General features: G+C 45.6%; 1 protein-coding gene and 1 non-coding gene across 2 annotated transcripts in view; both read left to right on the top strand.

Annotated features, from left to right (window-relative positions):
* The window catches only part of SLC5A8 (solute carrier family 5 member 8), a 77,025-nt gene that overhangs the window by 15,519 nt on the left and 38,762 nt on the right, over positions 1 to 22,744 (top strand). The window contains exon 2 of the mRNA XM_068123312.2: positions 6,606 to 6,671. Coding sequence (XP_067979413.1) covers positions 6,606 to 6,671 — 66 coding nt within the window. The remainder of the gene's footprint in view (positions 1 to 6,605; positions 6,672 to 22,744) is intronic.
* TRNAG-GCC (transfer RNA glycine (anticodon GCC)) lies at positions 4,721 to 4,791 on the top strand. Its single transcript has one exon. It is a non-coding gene; the product is annotated as a tRNA-Gly (tRNA).

Raw genomic sequence — 22,744 nt, 5'->3', positions numbered from 1 at the left:
ATCGCCTTCGTAATACTTCCAATAGCCTCCAGTTTTGCAGTACTATTGGACATGTTAAACAGGGCGGTGTATAAGGATGCGTCAATAGCACTAAACTTATGGATTCTTTTTAACGATCTTTAAAATCATTATTTCATTAAAGTGAAATATATACTTGTGATAGATCTGGACCATGTCCGTGAGAGGAGGTGTATGGAACAGTGCACCGGAAGAGGAAGTCCCCGAAAGTCGTGCGAATAACAAACTCAACAAAAGCACAGAATTATATGAGTAAATAATATACAACTTATTGTACCACAGAATTATTGGTAATGGTAAAGATACATTTAATTCAGCTGGCGGGGGTATCGTATTGCTTCTTGCACACAGAGTTCTATAAATAAAGAAGAGTGCGCACCTATCACGTGACCCTGTGCCGTTTCGAAGTGTGCGCCGCCAATCGCCATTACCATGACCAATCAGCGCTGTTTACGTCAGCCGGCCGCGACGTTCAAAACACCGCAACGTTCAAAACACCGCAACGTTCAAAACACCGCAACGTTCAAAACACCGCAACGTTCAAAACACCGCAACGGTCCAGTTTTGTTGATGTTTTACCGCAAGTGATGGACTAAAGCTGCAAGAATATTGCTGCCAAAATGCCACATTCCTGTGCCGTTTGGCGTTGCTACAGCAGAAGAAAAGTGAGGATAAATATTTCTCACCACAAGTGAGTATTTGGAATATTTTTTTTTAGTGATAATTGACTTCGTTTCGTGACTTTTCAGCATGTAGTCGGTAGCGCAATGTAAGTCAAATGCACATCATGATGCATAAGCTTAGGCCTATTTCAGTCACGTCAGTCCGACACTCGGCAGGTAGTTTGACTGTTTGATGACATAAATAAACCTTTCACAATCTTTTTGTCAAAGTTATTTCCTCCAAAAGTGACAAACTTTACTCTGAGCAAGTTGAATCATGTGAATTGAATAGGCCTCCACTCATGACACTGAATCATGTGAAGTGAATCTAGGCCTCCACTCATGACACTGAATCATGTGAATTGAATAGGCCTACACTCATGACACTGAATCATGTGAATTGAATAGGCCTCCACTCATGACACTGAATCATGTGAAGTGAATAGGCCTACACTCATGACACTGAATCATGTGAAGTGAATAGGCCTCCACTCATGACACTGAATCATGTGAATTGAATAGGCCTACACTCATGACACTGAATCATGTGAATTGAATAGGCCTACACTCATGACACTGAATCATGTGAATTGAATAGGCCTCCACTCATGACACTGAATCATGTGAATTGAATAGGCCTCCACTCATGACACTGAATCATGTGAAGTGAATAGGCCTACACTCATGACACTGAATCATGTGAATTGAATAGGCCTCCACTCATGACACTGAATCATGTGAATTGAATAGGCCTACACTCATGACACTGAATCATGTGAAGTGAATAGGCCTACACTCATGACACTGAATCATGTGAATTGAATAGGCCTAAACTCATGACACAGAATCATGTGAATTGAATAGGCCTAAACTCATGACACTGAATCATGTGAATTGAATAGGCCTACACTCATGACACTGAATCATGTGAATTGAATAGGCCTACACTCATGACACTGAATCATGTGAATTGAATAGGCCTACACTCATGACACTGACTCATGTGAATTGAATAGGCCTAAACTCATGACACTGAATCATGTGAATTGAATAGGCCTACACTCATGACACTGAATCATGTGAAGTGAATAAGCCTACACTCATGACACTGAATCATGTGAATTGAATAGGCCTACACTCATGACACTGAATCATGTGAATTGAATAGGCCTACACTCATGACACTGAATCATGTGAATTGAATAGGCCTAAACTCATGGCACTGAGTCATGTGAATTGAATAGGCCTAAACTCATGACACTGAATCATGTGAATTGAATAGGCCTACACTCATGACACTGAATCATGTGAATTGAATAGGCCTACACTCATGACACTGAATCATGTGAATTGAATAGGCCTACACTCATGACACTGAATCATGTGAATTGAATAGGCCTAAACTCATGACACTGAATCATGTGAATTGAATAGGCCTCCACTCATGACACTGAATCATGTGAAGTGAATAGGCCTCCACTCATGACACTGAATCATGTGAATTGAATACGCCTACACTCATGACACTGAATCATGTGAATTGAATAGGCCTACACTCATGACACTGAATCATGTGAATTGAATAGGCCTCCACTCATGACACTGAATCATGTGAATTGAATAGGCTTACACTCATGACACTGAATCATGTGACTTTCGACATTTGAACTGATTTTGTTTCCATTTTAGAATGATTGTTATCGTGTTACCCCGGATTGTTGCATGGAATAGACTGTATTAGCTTACCGAGTTAAAGCTTAACTCACTGCATTGTAACTGTGTATGTCGCCGATACAAATGATTTCTGTTCAAAGCTGTACATCGGCATCCAGCCCTAAATTGGCAATTTAAGGTAGGAAAATACACTCTTTTATCAAATACCGTGAAATGGTGTGAATAGGGCAGCAAGGTGAATAGGGACACAATCTGAAAAAGAGTTCGGAAACTTTTTTCGCTGAAAATTGATAACCATACTGATTTGTTGATATTTGGGTTGAAAGTGTTCTGTTGTTTTTTTAAAAAGCAACTTATAGTCCCTATTAACCCCATATATGGGTTAAATAGGAATAAATAGGATTTTTATGGCTGTCCCTATTCATATTCACCCCGTTTTACGGGTGAACAGGGACAGTCACTAATACAAAAAAATAATAAAGAAACAATCCTGAGTTTCCAACTTCTTGCTAAATTGATAGCTCAGATGGATGCACATAATATGCACCCATAATATAAACCATGGTGCCAATGAAAAAAAATATGGGATAAAAAGTTTCTCCAAACTGTCCCTATTTCTTGATTATTATTTTTTTGTATTAGTGACTGTCCCTATTCACCCGTAAACGGGGTGAATAGGGACAGCCATAAAAATCCTATTTATTCCTATTTAACCCATATATGGGGTTAATAGGGACTATAAGTTGCTTTTTTTTTTTAAACAAGAGAACACTTTCAACCCAAATATCATCAAATCAGTATTATCAATTTTCAGCGAAAAAGGTTTCCGAACTTTTTTTCAGTTTGTGTCCCTATTCACCTTGCCGTCCGATTCACCCCATTTCACGGTACATTTGTAGGAAATACTTTTTTCTTATTTATTTCAATAATTTGGCTAAGATAAACCTAGGTACGGTTTCGTTGACGAGTGACAGTTTTACGTATTGTTTACATTCAAACTCGTACGCCAATGCATGTACATCCGGGTTATCCGAGCAATTTTTCCCTCTTTGGTAATGGCGGATGTGCCCTCATGTGCGCACACGATCGTAACGTTAGCGGTGTTGGAACTGCGCGCCCTTGTTTATTCATAGAACTCTGTGTTCTTGCAATATAATAATAATAATACTAGTCCCGACTGCAAAGCCGCAATGAGCCGGCGAAGCCAAAGCCTCTTGCCACTATTTTACCCATCACTATGGCATCAGGAGGTTAGGTAGTTGGTAGTAGGTATGTGTAGTAGGTACCGTACCTGGTTCAAAATGACACCATTTGCATTCTGGATGAGATTAAAATTTATAAAATTTCCTTCTTGATTAATTCGGTGAATTCCGTCTCAATTTCGGATATTTCCGGCCGTGAAAAACTATCCCCTACGGCCGCGAGATTTCTAAAAAATAATTCTTCGTCAATTTTAGAATAGTTGACGCCGTTTTCAGCGTCCGAAACGGTAATAAGCTTTTTTGAAATATTTTTTCAAATGCCCGAATCTCATTGGTTCCGGTGTTTGGTGACTATTTTCGTTGAAGATAACCAGGCCCATGCAGGCCCGGGGAACGAGGTTGGTCTTAAAGTATTTTAATTACAAATTAGAGGTGTATAAGATTGTGAATCCAAAAAAGACGGCTGAAACAAACTCCGATTGAACTTTTTCGCAATTTTTTAATGCATACTTCCGCATCCGCAAGATGGCGGCCTCCATGGAGCGATTTGGTTTTTGAAATATTTTTTCAAATGCTCGAATCTCATTGGTTCCGGTGTTTGGTGACGATTTTCGTTGAAGATAACCAGGCCCATGCAGGCCCGGGGAACGAGGTTGGTCTTAAAGTATTTTAATTACAAATTAGAGGTGCATAAGATTGTGAATCAAACAAAGACCGGTGAAACAAACTCATATTGAACTTTTTCGCAATTGTTGCTGCATACTTCCGCATCCGCAAGATGGCGGCCTCCATTGAGCGATTTGGTGCGTCAAAGCTTCGAAATTCTCAAGGGATCCAGCAAAATCTGGCTTTTCAACATAATACGTACGCGTTCATTCACAACACCGGCTTCGCCGGCTGTAAAGGCCGAATGTAATGAGAAAATATTTCCTCCATCTGAAAATCATATTTTAATTATTGGAAGTGCACCACCACAAGTGCACAATAGGATGCCTGAGACCAACCAACAAACGGCTACTCCACCTTGTGAAACGCGCATAATATTGACTTTGACATCACAACCCAACCCACGCACTGGGATACACTCCCACGAATTAACATCGGATCACTGCCCAAAGACGAGAATGTCAACATTATCCATTTCCTTATGAAGAATGAGCGCGAGCATTGGTGGTTCAGTGGTAGAATTCTCGCCTGCCACGCGGGAGGCCCGGGTTCGATTCCCGGCCAATGCAGCATTTTTTTTTTTCCCCCTTTTTGCTCCTTCCTTCCAGCTGGTTGCAGACATATATAATGGCTGGTGAAGATTTCGAAAGGTATCATTCTTGTAAATAAATGAATGTACAGTATATCATACTCGTAACTGTATATACGGTGACGGTAATGACGATGATGGATTGATGCCGGCGCTCTCAAATCGCTGACGTGTCGATGGCTCTTCTGTTTAGGTATTGATGTGGAACAGGCATGATGAGCTCAATGGCCTACTCCAGCATCTAGATTCCTGGTTGTAACACGGCAGGAGGCCATTAGGTCCATAAAAGCCTGAGATATTATTCACCACTTATGGTTGTCCGTGCTGTGCTCTGTTCTTTCCATGCACTGAGCATCAAGCAAGGAAGCAGCACTTACCATTTTTAGAGCCTTTGTTTGGTGTGACAATTATATCTCGGTGGACAACACCCATTATTATGGTGAATAGTTCACATGGTGACACTAGTATGAAACGTGGCATTGACATTCGTTTATCGATACTCTTTAAATGCAGTCGATTAGCCAACTCGAAATTCACCAGAGCGCCCATTTTTTTCTCAAAATGGCTAATTGCTATAAATTGCGATAAACTTTTTAAATATTGAATTTAGATTTTTTTTGTATACAAAGTCGAGGCTCGTGTAAGAGCTAACACATTAAACACAAAAAACATATACGGACACATAAAACATATAATAAAGAGAGCGGGAGACAAGATGGGGAGAGAGCGGGAAGCACACAAGCACAACAACAGTAGAGAACAGGGGTATCAGTAGATCTGTGGAAGGGCGCGAGCATTGGTGGTTGGTGGAAGGGCCTGTGGGAGGATGCACGAGGCGGGAGAGGAGGTACACGGTATAAAACAAATGAATACTACTGGGAATTTCTCGAATGAAATCGGAGATTGAAAGAGGTGGTTTTGGAGTGTATTAACGGGGGTAGAAAAGATCAAGGTTTTGGATGGGGGCAGATAAGACATGGTGGTGAACAGCTGTTTTAAAGACCTGGAGGGAGGAGTGGGATTGAAGAGAGTGAGGGAGTTTGTTCCAGAGGCGGGCAAAAAGAGGAATGAAGGAGTGAAGGTGAGCAGAGAGTCTTGATTTTGGCAGTTTAATCATAAGAGGGTTGCTGGCAGATCTTGTGCGTCCTGCAGGAATATTTGGGGGACAGAGCACAGACAGGGCTGGGGGGGCAAGGCCGGAGAGGAGTCGGTAGAAGACAGAAAGACCACCAACCTGCCTGCGGTGAGAGAGTGAAAGGCCCTCAGAATCAGCTTCGTCGCGGGAGATTCCAATGATTCTAAAAGCTTTGGTTTCATCCGCGTGAAGCTGAGCTAGGTAGAGGCAGGAGCACCAGCCCAGAGGGGAGAGCAGTATTCCATTGAGCTGCGGATGAAAGCTTTCTATGTGGTGAGGAGCTCAGGTGTGCCAAGCATGTGAGTATCAATACATAATGAAAGAACTGCATATTATCTACAAGATGTAGTTTAAATTTTCAACTTATGGTACCGGTACCTAATAAGATCAATTGAAAATTTAAACTATTTCTTATCATATCTAAGCTTTAAAAAATTTTTTTGTGAACTTTCAGCAATTTTGGCGGCCATTTAAAAAAAACTCATTGGTTAATTTTACTCCTTGTGCATGTACCTCTTCTAATTTTATAGTTTATAACGTAATGAGATATGTGTGTACAGCCAAAATCAAAATGGTCGTTTTATAGTGAATGTGTGCATTGAAGCAGCTAAACCAGAAGGATGTGATTAACGGTTCGATTTGCTAATGGTTTCCCACAGTACCTCGAGCTTCGCTTCAACAAGCTGTTCCGTTACATCGGCACAACTCTGTTCATGTTTCAAACTGTGAGTGCCTCATGTTTACAATCTCCTTGGATCACGTTTTGTAAAATAATAATTATTTAACAAATTGTGCAGTGCTATGTCAATTATACCTATACCTATACCGAAGTAAGGACTAAGGTAGACATGATACCCTTTCTCTGTTGAATCCATACATTGAAAATTTAAAATTGCTCTTGAATGTAAGGAGGTAGGTATGATTTTGTTTGCGTGTTTGGTATGTGGGATTAATGAGATGGGGAGGGGTATGAGGAGGAGGAGGAGGAGGAGGAGGAGGGAGGAGTAGGGGTGGTGGTGATGGTGACAGGCTTGTGACCCAGATGTCCTTTTTATCCGTGCTTCAATTGCTTTCTGTTTATCTGTGTCAATATAACAAAGTGTGATGGGTTTAGCCATGTTGGGCGTGTAGTTGGGTAGCTGTTTTTCAGCTACCTCAGGAGTGACGCCCTTGCCCTATGCGAATGCCGGACTCAGCCGGCTCCGGCTGACAGTACCTAGTGTTGGCCCCTTGTTCAGAGTAACGGATCCGAACTGCTTTATGGGGGAAGCCTCTTTTGGCTAAGGCTATGAGAAGGATACTCAGACATGAAACGGCACCTGTATGTCAGCCTGCGCCGTGCTACATCGTGGATAAATGTGCCCATGAAAGTCAGTGGTGGCACCAACTTAGGCATCACTGCACAGCATCTGCAGACAAATGTGTCCACTTTGGACATCGAGGGCAGCCGTCATTATACTGACGACCTGGCCAGTCTGCTGTACCAATGAGCATCAGATTTCACATTTCATTTACTGCACCTGCAGCCAACAATGCTGACAGGAATATCGAGGGGGAGAGGGATAGCACACACCTCTATCACTTTAATTGCTTCACTGTGCATGTTTTCCCTGCATTGGCACCTGCTCATCATTCATCTTTACCTACAGTCACTTGAAAAAGTAAGTACACCCCATGTAAAGTTTTGACTTTTTCAACATATTTCAACATACAGCTATTTCATCTTCATTTCAACAATATTGATAGATAAAGGTGATATAATATAACAAATATCATGAAACATTTTCATTTTGTAGTCCATTGTATAATTTAAATAAACATAAATGCAAATTTCACATGTGGAAAAAGTAAGTACACCCTTGGCTCTAATAGGTGGTATTGCCCCCTTTGGCAGAAACAACCTCAAGTAGGCGTTTCTTATCACTGTCTACCAGTATCTGACATCGACTGGGAGAAATTTTTGTCCACTCCTCCAGCAGAATTGTTTCAGCTGTGCGACGTTTGAGGGGTTTCTTGCATGCACAGCTCGTTTCAAATCCCCCCACAACATCTCGATGGGACTTAGATCCGGGCTTTGACTTGGCCATTCCAGAACCCTCCATTTCTTTCTTTTCAGCCATTCCTTGTTGGATTTACTGGTATGTTTAGGCTCATTGTCATGTTGCAAGGTCCACCTTCGGTTGAGCTTCAACTTTCTGACAGATGGCCTCACATTATCCTCAAGCACCCTCTGGTACAATGAAGAATTCATAGTGGATTCTATGATGGTGAGCTGCCCAGGCCCTGATGCAGCAGAGCTGCCCCAAACCATAATATTTCCACCACCATGCTTTACAGTTGGTATCAGGTTCTTGTGGTCAAATGCTGTCTTTGGTTTTTGCCAAACATGTCTTCTGGTACTGTGGCCAAATAGCTCTACCTTTGACTCATCTGTCCAGAGCACATTGTTCCAGAAGTGCTGGTCTTTGCCTAGGTGTTCATTGGCAAACTTTAGTCTTGCCCTGATGTTCTTTCTGGACAGCAAAGATTTCCTCCTGGGCAAACCTCCCATTTAGATCAAATTCGTGCAGCCTCTTTCTAATGGTAGACTCGTGCACTTTGACATCAACAGTGGCAAGAGCTACCTGTAGGTCCCGTGATAACATTCTGGGGTTCTTAGAGACTTCCTTCAGCATCTTGCGGTCTGCCCTCAGGCTGAACTTGCTGGGGTGGCCTGGCCTGAACAAGTTGGCAGTTGTTTGGAATCTTCTCCACTTGTCGATGATCTTCCGGACAGTCGAATGATTGATTTCAAATTGTTTGGAGATCCTTTTAAATTCCTTCCCAGACTCGTAGGCATCTATAACCTTCTTTCTGAAGGCATCAGAGAGCTCTTTTGATCTAGACATGGTGACGCCGCACACTTCAACAACAAAGAGCAAACCAAACGAAATATCTGAGATTTAAATAAGACAGGTTCCTCCAAGATCCTCTCTAACGATGTTCTAATCATTTGCACCTGAGCTGGTGCACCTGATTCTAATTTTAGGTATTTGAAGTAGTGATAAATGTAGGGGTGTACTTACTTTTTCCACATGCGAAATTTGCATTTATGTTTATTTAAATTGTACAATGGACTACAAAATGTAAATGTTTCATGATATTTGTTATATTATATCACCTTTATCTCTAAATATTGTAGAAATGAAGATCAAATAGCTGTATGTTGAAATATGTTGAAAAAGTCAAAACTTTACATGGGGTGTACTTACTTTTTCATGTGACTGTAAGTCCTGAGGCGAGGGTGGAGTGATCTTGGGGATAGGCAGTTGATGTTGTTGGGAGCACCAAGGCACGAGTCCACACGTATGGCGGTCCAAGTGTGATCGTCGTTTTGTTATTGACCAGGAGCAATAGTGACATTCATATCCTGCTTGGGATTCAGAGCAGCCCTCTTCAGGGGTAGCATTGCTCTCTCCAGATGGAGAAAGGGATATAGAAAGTTCCCCAAAGAAAGCTTGTACACTTAGGCTTACCTGCCTACCGTGGCAGTTTGGTCATCCATTTCTGTGGTCGGGAAACAATAAATAAAAATAAAAGCATAAGCACCAACAAGTCTAGCAAATGTAACAAGAAGACGCTAAATTTCAGTGCCTTGAATGTGTGCACACTAAAAGACAAGGGCAGCCGCCTCAAACGTCGAATGGCTATTATTGGCCGTAAAGTGGCGTGATGTGGGATAGACATTGCGGCACTCAGTGAGACTCATCTGTCTGGTTTATCCCATCTTGAGGAATGAGGCTCTGGTTATAAGTTTCACTGTAGTGGCCCAAAAAGAAAGTGCAAGTTGTCAGGCAGGTGTTGGTTTTGTGATTAAAATCAAGCATATTGTTACGTTTGTGGGGGTAGAGGATGAAATACCATAGTAAAGGTAGGATTGTATAGTAATAGCATGGACCGTGGATGCACAGGATATATCTCGATGTATTAAGCAGGGAAACTGGAGCTTAAGATTGTTTATGTGTCTTCGTACGGGTGGTGGAGCTATGTTAATGAGGTAGGGATTAAAGTTAGTTTTCCCCAGTCTGTGATTGCTCCCTGTGGGTCTCCCTATTTTTTGACAATTATAACAAGGCCGGCCACAAAAAAAACTCACGTTCGTTACAACAATAACAACAATCGTTCCCTACAAGCAGGTAGAGCCAATCGGCAAATGATCTCCACCTCCACAGGATAGCAAGCCGGCAGGCCACATCCCGAAGTTCGTCATTGGTCAAGCAAGACCATGGGGTGTTTCAAGAGAGCTCGGCGATTGGACAGAGTGACGGCAGAGCTAGAAGGTTCGTGAGCAGGAAGAAGAAGACTCTCGCTCAGGGTCTTGGCTCTCTCTCGGTCTGGCTTTTGTCTTGGGCGGGCGCTTTGTCTCGTGTGCGCTCGTGAAGAGAACTTTTCAGAGCTCTGTGAACCTTTGCAACGTTGTAGGAGGGGGTGTTGTTGGACGGTGGTGTTTTTCGTGGGAGCTGGAACCACGTTGCTTGTGGCAGTGGAAGCGAGGAAGGGCCGTTTGACTGGTTGCTTCACGCCTGGGCGTTTTAGAAGTGGGGATTCGGCGCCATTGTTGGAGCGCTTACCGTGCGAGTGGCTACACCAGCGGTGACGACCAACAAGCCCCTCAACACATTTTGCACCAGAGCTGGGTACCGGCCGACTCAACAAAATAATTTATTTTCTTTTATCATTCCCCTGTTGTATTTGTGTCTGTGTGGAGACGTCTTAAATTAGAAATTAGTTGTACCTCACCATTCATTTTTTATCGCATTACTTTTACTTTTAATGAATCATGGTGGTACTTTCATTATTTATATATATATATATATATATATATATATATATATATATATATATATATATATATATATATATATATATACATACATATTTATGTTTTGAGAACCCACACAGGTAACATCATTAAAGGTTAGAGGTTGCACCCCATAGTTAGGCCACATGCAACACGTAGGTCACCTTAGAACGTTAGTTATTTCTTAGTATATGTGAGATAAGGCCATTTCCAATAGTTATCATCTGCGTTGTGTCAAACAAATAAGAGTAGGCCCCGTTCATTCTGCAGCCCTCCCTCCAATCGACTCCATTGCGCACTATCCAGTCTGCACCCCATGCCCCATTGCGCCCATCCAGTCTGCACCCCATTGCCCCTCGCATTAGGATGCTCAAACCAGCCCAAATGCCACGAGGTAAGGCCCGAAAAGGGGGCGGAGCGTGAGGTCGGGGGTGTGGCCACGTCAAGCAAACATCAAGGGCGGAGCCGGTAAGACCCCATCAATCAACCAGGGCTCGAGTGGGCATGGCTAAAAGGCGTGGTAAGGGTGTGGCTAGAGGTTCGAGAGGGTTGGCTAATGCGGCGCTATTTAACCGCGAGCGCAAAGCCCTCTAAAGGACTGCGCGAGGAGGACTTTTGTGGAAGGCGCCAGTATTGAAGGACTGTCCAAGGACTTGCACGATTGCGTTTTACCAAGAGGACTGAACGGCACTCGATATATGAGAAGGACTCGCGTGCATACGGCAGTGGCAAAGAACTGGGACTTGGCTTGGCTTTGGTGACATTGGGAAAACATTGCCGGAGCGGCGCCTTGCAGAGGACTTGTGGGAGTGGCGCATTGTACCGAGCTATACCGGGAGCGCGTATAAGGCGCCGGGACAACTATTACGTACGCCAGTATAATCGCCAGCTTACCGATCCCCCCCACCCCAGTATAATTGTCCGATCCACGCCACCGACACGGGGCGATCTTGCCTGCCGTCTACCATCACCAGCTGCTTCGTAGTACGAGTCGGGGACTGGAGCGAGCTGTGGACGCCATCGGTGGACCATCAACCCGACCATCTACAAACCTGTGTGAGTGAGTCTGAGAGTGAGTCTGAGTGCGAACGGGCCCGTGTCCAGGGGATAAGTATAAGACTGGATAAGGCTGCCCTGTGTATCTGCTTCTTCCTCTTCACTGTACATTGCTCTTTCTCTTCCTCTTCTTATTTGTACAAAGTGTAATAAATTACCTGTTCTTCCTGTTTTCCTCTTAATTTGACCGTCTTAGTGATTTCTCAATTGGGTAAGCGTGGCAAGATCACAACCGCTCCAATCGGGTTAATACCTGTTAACGGCCCGAATCGCGGCTCGCTAATCGCTCGGCGTGTCCACTGAAACCGTGGTTCGGGTGGGGTTATTTCCTTGCTTCACGGCCGGTGTTAGTACTTAGGTAATAAGACTAATTCGGCTTAAAACCCTATTTAACACCGACCGGAAGGAACGTGATAGCCCCCGGATCGCGTCGGCTAGTAAAAAGACAAGGGGATTAATCCCCCCTGGGGAGGCCGACGTCTGAGATCCTCAACTATATATATATATATATATATTTATATATATATATATATATATATATATATATATATATATATATATATATATATATATATATATATATATATATTTATATTGTTACAGTCCGCGGATAAGGATGTTGTTTGCCGAGCGGAGGCACCGCGGCCGAACAGTTTTCCCCGACTAAACCCGATTCCCGAACGTTGGCCGGATCGCGCCACAGATATTCAATTTGGAAACCTCTAAAGCGACCGAATGTAAAGAGGAAGAAGAAGACGTACAGAAGAGTAACGGGATTTATTATTTACACACACAAGCAAAAGGAGCAGTCAGTTATATACAGGGAACATGGAAAAAGCAGGTGACACAGTGAAAATACTAGCTTATACAAACTTAATTAAATACCCAGGACAGAACAAACAAAACAAACTCACGTACACAAGAAGGATGGAATGGCAGGAATGAATGCTGGAAGGAGGAATGGGAAGGTTCAGCTGGGGCAGATGGTTCGGGCTTGATCCCGCACGGGACGTCGGCTGGACCTCGACGGCCACCGATGCCACCGCTATCTGGGTCCCGCGGGGTAAGCTGCCTGGTGAAGCTGCCTGGTGGAGTCGACGCTGCTTGTGGAGCCAAAGCTGCTTCTCTGGCTCACCTCAGGGCGTGTCTGCCGTCTCTGGCGCAACTGCTTGTAATTGACCTTGAACCTTCTCTCTCTCCAAAGCTCATCTGGATCTTCTCACGCAGTACCTTGCGCGCGCGCTTTTATAACGCCTCCGGCGATCAAGCCGCCGGCCTTCAGGACACGCCCATTGGTGTGCTCACCTCGGCCCTGGTTGGTCGCGCGACCCTCTGGCTCTGCCCTTGATGACGACGGGCGGGCACGCCTTTCTTCCCCGACCCGAGCACATGTTCAATGGTGGTTTTGGAGGGGATGTAATATTGGCAATCGAGGCTTGGCCATGACGAAAGTGGAAATGGAGGTTTTGGGAATGGGAATGAAGAATGAAGGGAATCTATCTTATTTCACTTGGTGCAATGGAGTGTCATTTTAATGGAAGACAAAGCCTTAACCCAATACACAGAATAAGGAAATAAACTACTGAACAGGGATATTATAGTGTCCTTCATGTATGCTTTATTGAATTAACTACCGGAACGCCCTTTGACCTTTATACACACTGGAGCAAGGAGGGCTCAGACTAAAACAATAATTCACAACCATTTACTATACAATACAACACAATCAAAAAAACTCAATCCTCATATCCGCAACACTGCACCCTCCTCCTCTTAGGCACGTCCCGGGCCTATAACTTTAACTTAGTGTGACACGTAGGTGTAGTTCCCTCTACTTTTAACCTGACCCTGAGTGCGACAGTTTTAAAACATAAATAAATATGTCCCGCTGCTCCATTGCACCCTACCTAACAGACTCACGCCCACAGCTAACCGAATTGCGGAATGGTCTTCAAACTATACACTGACGGTGGGGAGCATTATTTACAGTGACGCTATTTTATTTACAAAACTAACCCAGGACCCGTGATTGTTCTTTCTGGGGGGGGAGACAGTCTGCTCTGCATCAATGCACCATGAAAGCACCCAAAACGCACCAAAACACCCTCAAGCACCAATCGGTGCACAGTCATCACTGTTCATCAATAAAAATAAATCAACAACCCCTAACCCTGCAGGTGGTCTCTTGCTCTTCGGCTCCCTCCGCTGGCTATTACTATTTTCCTGGTGTTGTCATCTTCCTTTGCTGGCGGCCTATTTGTAATAAAACTTGCACCCAACGTGTCCATTTGTATTTATTTATGGCCCACAGGGGCCGACTATGTATGGTTCACCTGTGGGGCATCGGTGCCCTGTGATCGAGGTCCGCCAGCAAGATTTCGGGCCTTCATGGCCGGTTCCAGCAGAGGGGCCATGCCCCAACCCATGGGGTCCATAAGTGGTGCTCGGCCACAGACATGTGGTCCATAATGTGGTGCATCGATGCAGACAGCTGGTTCTGGGAGTTCCGGGCGCACAATGGCGGACTCACGCACGCTCCCCTCGGCACCCAGTGGCGCACAGGTCCTCATGTGGGAGACAAAAGGGGGAGAAGACAGATGAGCGAGGGGTAAGGTCACAAGGGTACACATCAATAAGGCAATGCAAGGTGAAGTGCGTACGGAGAGCAAAGTGAGAAAGCTCGTCCCTACCGTACGTCACCCCCCCTGTCACCTACACTACCCTTGCCCTTACCCCATATTTACAAAATCTACACCTTTACAAATTCGTCACTACTGTCACGTCTTCCCCATATTTCTTCTATACCAAATTCGTCACAACAATCCCTCTAGCCAAAATTTGCCATCACCCAATTCATCATCAATCCTCATAAGGAGGCAGAGATGGAACATCAAAGCACAATGTCACACCCACGTCATGATGCGTCTCACAATCCAAACATTTGCATCATAAAAATAATAAAAACAACCTGGCATGGTGTGGAGGTACGTCATCTCAGGTGAGTGGATGTAGATGGTGCGAGGAGATTTCAATCCTAACCATCTTCTAAATGACTTTAATACACTTTACACTACCCGGGGTCTTTCCCTGCCAATCCATTGGCCATCTTACACTATGGGTTCTAAAAACCAATTCCCATTGACCAAACTGTGGTGCTTCTCAATTTGGGGTCTCACTCCCCCGATTCAACTCCCTGTGCCCTTGCACAATTTCAGGACTGGGGCGTGTAGCTCTCCCAGCAGGTCTACCCACCTGCACACCTCCACCACTGCAGTTGCCACCCGAGCTTACCTAGATCCTCACCCTAACCTATCTAACTGGGGAAGGCCCCTCCTGGCTCTGTCACCCCTCGGTGCCCTCTGGCACTGGGCTACCCGGGTCCGTCCTCCGGATCCTCGGGCCCCATCCACAACAACTCTACCGGCTCCCAGAGCCCACCTGCGGCCTCACCTGGCCGACATCCTCACAGTGGTGGAGTGCCCAAACCAACTACACACACTAACAGGCTACACGCCCAGCCATTTCCACAACACTAATGCACCCATCCAAACACCATTCTTTCACCTCGCACCACAGATGCCAATATCCAACCACAATTTACCTGTACCCTCTACCTAACACTTACACGACCCTCCCCGGGTATTCATGATGGGGGTCCATCCTTCCCCCATTCACACCTTCGCACCATCCACTCCACTCCATAGTTTCCACCATACTCACTCCACGACCATCCATTCCAATACTCCATATATTCCACACTCCATGTATTTCACACAACCATTCTTCATACACCTGTCGTTGCACACCTGTGCAATCACACCTGGTGCCACCTGCACCCTCCTTCCTTCCTGGACCATTTGGTCAGCACAATACTCATCACTATCACTCACTCAAACACTGCTCCATCCACCTGTCCAGTTGCACACCTGTGCAATCACACCTGTTCCTCACACTTTTCACAATACACTTCTGAATACACTTCCAACACTCACACGGCATCATCTAAACTACCTGTTGCCCTGCTAACTTAGTGCTCCCCGTCTTCCCTTTAAACTAAGCACATACCACGTCATTATCATCCACTCTAATCTACCTGCGTCCCCACTACAGGTATCAGTGTCACTACCTAATCTTAACGTTACCTAAAGTCATCTTCTAGGTCCCTATCATTTTATCCTAACCCTCCCGGGCTAGTTTTCACTGCCATAAACCCCATAAATCTAGTGCTCCTTTGCCCCTGCGTGAGAGATGGCAGAGTTGCCATCCCACCACATCGGGGCATTTCCCACTACCAATTTTGCTCGTCCAAATGCAACAAATCAAAAATTTGCCAATTACTGCCAATTCTATTCACTTTTCTAAATTTTGGATCAAAAACACTATCGGTATCATCATCATCATCACAGTCCGCTATATCCTAGCCTCGGTGCGTCATGACGTCATTAAACTCGGCTTTACAAAGCCGAGCAATGAACGCGGGTGGTTTGGTCACCTGCAGGTGGAATCCGTCCGGCTTTCGGTTCAAGGGAGGTGGTTTGGTCGGGCCGAGATTCCACGCACCATCTCGGCGCGGTACCTTGCGGTCCCGGGCCGGATGGCTCAATCTCGCCCGGTCGGAACCCCGTCCCCGCCAGGGGGCACCGTGCCGCTTCCTCCCACTCGGCCTTGAACCGGACCGGTCGCCTCGCCCGACAAAGCCCGGACTCGACCGTGCAGGGCGGGGCCAAGCCCGAATCGGCAACGACGCTTCGAAGAGAAGCGACGCAGCATCGATCCGCGCCGGGCCTTGCATCCAACAAAGCGCACCGTGCCCCGAGTGCTCGCATCGGCTATCCGTCGCCCTAAACGCTAACCCGTCCAATGTCGATGCTTTACTCGCATGCCCACACGCACACGCGACCCTTTTGACACTCACAAAACCCGGCGTTCCAACGCCGTCCGTACATTCCACCAACGCACTCCCTGTTACACACCACACCTGTCGCGCACACTCGCCGTTCGCACACTCCCTTAACACACCTCGCGCACCGTCTTGCGCACTCTCCCTCGGTACGTACTCCGTACCACTCACCATGGGCGTGCACCCTTGCATCCACCCACTAACGCGCTCAGATGGGCTCTCCCCACACCCGCGCCACGACCAACTCAGGTGTGCTTCCTCGCACACGTTCCACCACCACTTTACTCTCCGTGTCACACTCCGTACACCCCGACGTGCATTCTCGCTCGCACTCGGTATCACACTCGCGCTTCGTAACACGCTCACCCCTTGATGCACACTTTTTATTGCTCTCACTCCCTGTGTCACACTCCGTACACCCCGACGTGCATTCTCGCTCGCACTCGGTATCACACTCGCGCTTCGTAACACGCTCACCCCTTGACGCACACTTTTTATTGCTCTCACTCCCTGTGTCACACTCCGTACACCCTGACGTGCATTCTCGCTCACACTCGGTATCACACTCGTGCTTCGTAACACGCTCACCCCTTGACGCACACTTTTTTTTCACACGCATGCTATTTCCACTCACACCGGACCCTTCACCAACGCCCGGGTGCCATATTGACCCCAATCGCGCGACTATTCTCTTCGCGCCAATCCCCCTTTTACAAAATCTCCCGGCACCACATGCAGCCCGTCTCACCTTCGGGGTTCTTCTTCCTCCCTGCACCAAACCCTGCAAATCTTTATAAGGATTAGCAAGTATGGCATCAGGATGTGCATTTAGACTTTGAGCAATTTCCATTCCTTCCTCCGATTGTTGCTCTTTTAAGTCCCTGGTCTCTCCAATTTCAACTATACCCATAATTTCTTTGTTCACCTCGACGACCGCTGGCTTTAATAAAATTCCCTCTACCTCATCGATCTCCGGCTTTTCCAAACCCCGTGTCGCGATTTCTGCCCCCGTCATTGTACTCGTGCTTTTCTCCGCTTCGCTCAACCAGCGCTTCTCGACCCGCGTTACCACTTCGTGCACCCCTGGGACCTGCTCGCTCAACCCGCGGTCTCTGTCCCTCTCCGCTTCCCTTACTTCATATGCGACTTTGTCCCTCGCCAGTCCCTCATTTACTTATTTGGCCTGGGCAGTTATGTCCTTAAATTTGTCCCCTTTTATTCTATTACACCACCCTTCAATTAGATTTCCCAACATTTCTCCCTGAGCCCTCCTTTCGTTCATTATTCTGTTTTCCATTTTTTCCATATACCCCATCATCTGCGCCGCAAAGAGGTTCAATTTCCCCAGCGCTGCGGTCTCGACTACCGCAGCGCCGCCATTTTGTGCCTCTTCAACCACGTGCGCGAGGGCGCCATTTTGCGCGCCTGAAACCTCCTCAACCACATTGCCATTGTTCTCCTCCTCCCCTTCCTCCACATACATTTCCCCGAGGTCCTGGGTCGATTCTACCCCGTCTATCTCTCCCACCGACATCCCGTCGCCTTGACCAGCCATGGCGTGATTTCAAAATTCGGGTTTTGTAAAACAAAACAAATTTCAGTAGCTCGTAATTTTGAGCGCGTTAAGCGCGCTTCGGGTCCGATCCCACTCCTGACACCAATTGTTACGGTCCGCGGATAAGGATGTTGTTTGCCGAGCGGAGGCACCGCGGCCGAACAGTTTTCCCCGACTAAACCCGATTCCCGAACGTTGGCCGGATCGCGCCACAGATATTCAATTTGGAAACCTCTAAACCGACCGAATGTAAAGAGGAAGAAGAAGACGTACAGAAGAGTAACGGGATTTATTATTTACACACACAAGCAAAAGGAGCAGTCAAAGTTATATACAGGGAACATGGAAAAAGCAGGTGACACAGTGAAAATACTAGCTTATACAAACTTAATTAAATACCCAGGACAGAACAAACAGAACAAACTCACGTACACAAGAAGGATGGAATGGCAGGAATGAATGCTGGAAGGAGGAATGGGAAGGTTCAGCTGGGGCAGATGGTTCGGGCTTGATCCCGCACGGGACGTCGGCTGGACCTCGACGGCCACCGATGCCACCGCTATCTGGTTCCCGCGGGGTAACGGGTTGAAGCTGCCTGGTGGAGTCAACGCTGCTTGTGGAGCCAAAGCTGCTTCTCTGGCTCACCTCAGGGCACGTCTGCCGTCTCTGGCGCAACTGCTTGTAATTGACCTTGAACCTTCTCTCCAAAGCTCATCTGGATCTTCTCACGCAGTACCTTGCGCACGCGCTTTTATAACGCCTCCGGCGATCAAGCCGCCGGCCTTCAGGACACGCCCATTGGTGTGCTCACCTCGGCCCTGGTTGGTCGCGCGACCCTCTGGCTCCGCCCTTGATGACGACGGGCGGGCACGCCTTTCTTCCCCGACCCGAGCACATGTTCAATGGTGGTTTTGGAGGGGATGTAATATTGGCAATCGAGGCTTGGCCATGACGAAAGGGGAAATGGAGGTTTTGGGAATGGGAATGAAGAATGAAGGGAATCTATCTTATTTCACTTGGTGCAATGGAGTGTCATTTTAATGGAAGACAAAGCCTTAACCCAATACACAGAATAAGGAAATAAACTACTGAACAGGGATATTATAGTGTCCTTCATGTATGCTTTATTGAATTAACTACCGGAACGCCCTTTGACCTTTATACACACTGGAGCAAGGAGGGCTCAGACTAAAACAATAATTCACAACCATTTACTATACAATACAACACAATCAAAAAAACTCAATCCTCATATCCGCAACAATATATATATATATATATATATGTATATATATATATATATATATATATATATATATATATATATATATATTATAATATATATATATATATATATATATATATATATATATATATATATATATATATATATATATATACAGTGTATGTATATATATATATATATATATATATATATATATATATATATATATATATATATATATATATATATATATATATATATATATATATATATATATATATATATATATATACAGACTTGGCATTTAATATGGAATATTTTTTTTATGGGGGTGAACTTACTTTTCAAGATGTCTTAGAACCAAAAGTTCATTGGAATTATGTTGAAATTATTCTAGATTTTGTTAACGGGACCTTTAAAGGAAACAAAAACCACATTTGACATTTCGAAACAAATAAATTGATCCTTGAAAGTGATGTAAACTGATATCGAACTCAATTCATGGACAGTACTGTGTTAAACTTCTGTACGTTTTCCAGAATATCTCTTTATTTTGCACATTAGCCAAAATTTTTTTTAAACAAAAACAAAAGTTAAATTACGACTGGGATTACGGACAGTAAAATTACAGTTCAGTACTTCGTGTAACCCCCACGAGCGCATTCAGGAGAGCACGTACACGTTGAGGCATGCTGTTCACGAGATTTGCCAAGGTTTGGACAGGAATCGCTTGCCATGCAGTGACAATAGCCTGCTGCAATTCACGCACAGAGGTCGGCTGCTGGTCCAAGTGGTCGATTTGACGCGTTAATTCTGCCCACAAGTTCTCTATCGGATTCATATCCGGGGACATGGCAGGCCACTCCCTATGCTCTCCACCATGGTCAGGAAGAAAGTGTTGGATCATGCGAGCACGATGAGGCCGCGCATTGTCATCTTGGAAGACAAAATTTCCTCGAAAGGCTGCACGAGCAAATGGAAGCAATGTTTCTTCCAGAATGGCCCTGTACTTGAACTGGTTCAGGTTCCCATTCAGAACAACCAGGTCAGTTTTGCCCCCTGCATGAAAAGCAGCCCAAACGGTCACCCCACCACCTCCAGCTTGGACTCTTGGCACTATACAATCTTTGTTGTAGGCTTCATGCACTTGTCTGCACACTCGGACGCGGCCATCTTGACGATAGACCAGAATTCTAGACTCGTCACTGAAGATCACATGATTCCAGTGTCCTGGCTGCCATTGATGGTGCTCTCTGGCCCACTGCAATCGGCGCTGGCGGTGTTGTCTGGTCAGGCGTGGCTTTCTCAGAGGACGCCTGGCACGATAGCCTGCTTGAACCAGTCGTTGGTTGACTAGCCTTCTGGATACAGGCACATTTGTCAGTTGCTGCCACTCAGCCCTAAGCCGATTAGCTGACTTGGTATGGCCATTCCGGACTAACCGGTGCAGCTGGCGATCATCCCTCCTTGTGGTTCTGTGGGACGTCCTGGCCTCGGTATTGGAGTAGGGACACCCCTCTGAGCATTTCGTTTCAGGATCTTTGACACCTGACCTTGAGTGATGCCATACTGCCGAGCAACAGCACGCTCTTTCATGCCGTAATTTCGTAAAGCCACCACTCCATGACAAACAGCATTGTCGAGTTGACGGACCATCTCCAGAGGAAGCGGCAATAACTTTTGGAGATGTGCAGCAGCTGTTTTCCACTAATACAGTACGCAACAACCCTTGTATAGCCCACTGTGAAGCCAATTGTCAAATGCACCTGTCCGTACATTTTGCCACGCCACCTGTTATATAATCCTGTTGTTGACTTCTTGCTGCGACAGACAATCAGTGACATGGTTCTTTTAACAAATAAATCACCAAAGTGTAAAAGAAACTCACCAGATTGATATACTGAGTTAAGAAAGTAAACCCAAGTCAAGAAAAAAAAAAATTCCATATTAAATGCCAAGTCTGTGTATATATATATGGGGGGGGGGGGGGGGGGGGTGGCTTGGGGAAGAGGGCGGGGTACACGGTATAAAGCAAATGAACACGACTAAGAATTTCACTACTAGGAATTTCAGGAAAGAAGTTGGGGATTGAAAGTGGCAGATTTGTGGTGTTTTAACGGGTTAGGAAAGATCAATGTTTTGGATGAGGGAAGACGAGATTGGGGTGAACAGCTGTTTTAAAGACCTGGAGCGAGAAGAGGGATTGAAGAGAGTGTGGGAGTTTCTTCCAGAGGCAGGAGAAAAGAGGAATGAAAGAGTGAAGGTGAGCAGGGAGTCTTGATTTTCGCAGTTTCACCAGAAGAGGGTTGCTGGAATATCTTGTGTGTCCTGCAGGAATATTTGGGGGACAGAGCACAGACAGAGCAGAGGGAGCAAGGTCGGACAGGAGTTGGTAGAAGACAGAAAGACCACCGACCTGCTTGTGGTGAGAGGGAGAATGGCCCTCAGAATCAGCTTCATCGCGGGAGATTCCAATGATTCTGAATGCTTTGGTTTCAACCGTGTGAAGCCGAGATAGGTGTGAGGCAGGAGCACTAGCCCAGAGGAGAGAGCAGTATTCCATTGAGTTGCAGATGATAGCTTTGTATGTGGTGAGGAGCTCAGAAGTGCCCAGAAAGGACTTCGCACGACGGAGGATGCCCAGTCGGCACCTGGCTTTGGAGGCCAGCTTGGAAATGTGCTTTTTCCAGGAAATATCATGGCAGATAGTGAGACCCAAAAGCTTGAGTGACAGAACTTATTGGAGAGGATTGTTGAGAAAGTAGATGGGGGGGTTGTCCAGTCGGCCTTTTCGGAGAGACATAGTAAGAGTGTGAGATTTGTCAGGATTGAAAGACATGTTCCACTTGTTTGACCTGTCTGTGATTTTGTCCAGGTCTTCAGAGAGTGAGGAGGCTGCAGACTGCCAATCTGAGGGAAGAGGTATGGAGCGGCAGAGAGTGGAGTCATCAGCAAAGAGATCGAGAGGATTTCCAGAGAGTCGGAGAGATCATTGATGAAGACCAGAAAAAGTACAGGGCCGAGAACACTGCCTTGGGGAACTCCAAGCTGATCAGGAAGGGGGAGATTAGAGAAATCCATTCAGGGCCACACGTGACTACGACCAGAGAGGAATTCTGCAAGCCATGCATGGAGATTTCCATGGATACCATAGGAAGAGATTTTATTGAGCAGGGCGGGGTGCGAGACCGTATTGAAGGCACTTGATATGTCAAGGGAGAC

Source organism: Myxine glutinosa, chromosome 7 (genome assembly GCF_964187855.1).
Source record: "Myxine glutinosa chromosome 7, kmMyxGlut1.1, whole genome shotgun sequence".
In the NCBI taxonomy this organism is placed as follows: domain Eukaryota; kingdom Metazoa; phylum Chordata; class Myxini; order Myxiniformes; family Myxinidae; genus Myxine; species Myxine glutinosa.
This window is presented reverse-complemented; position numbering and strand designations above follow the sequence as displayed.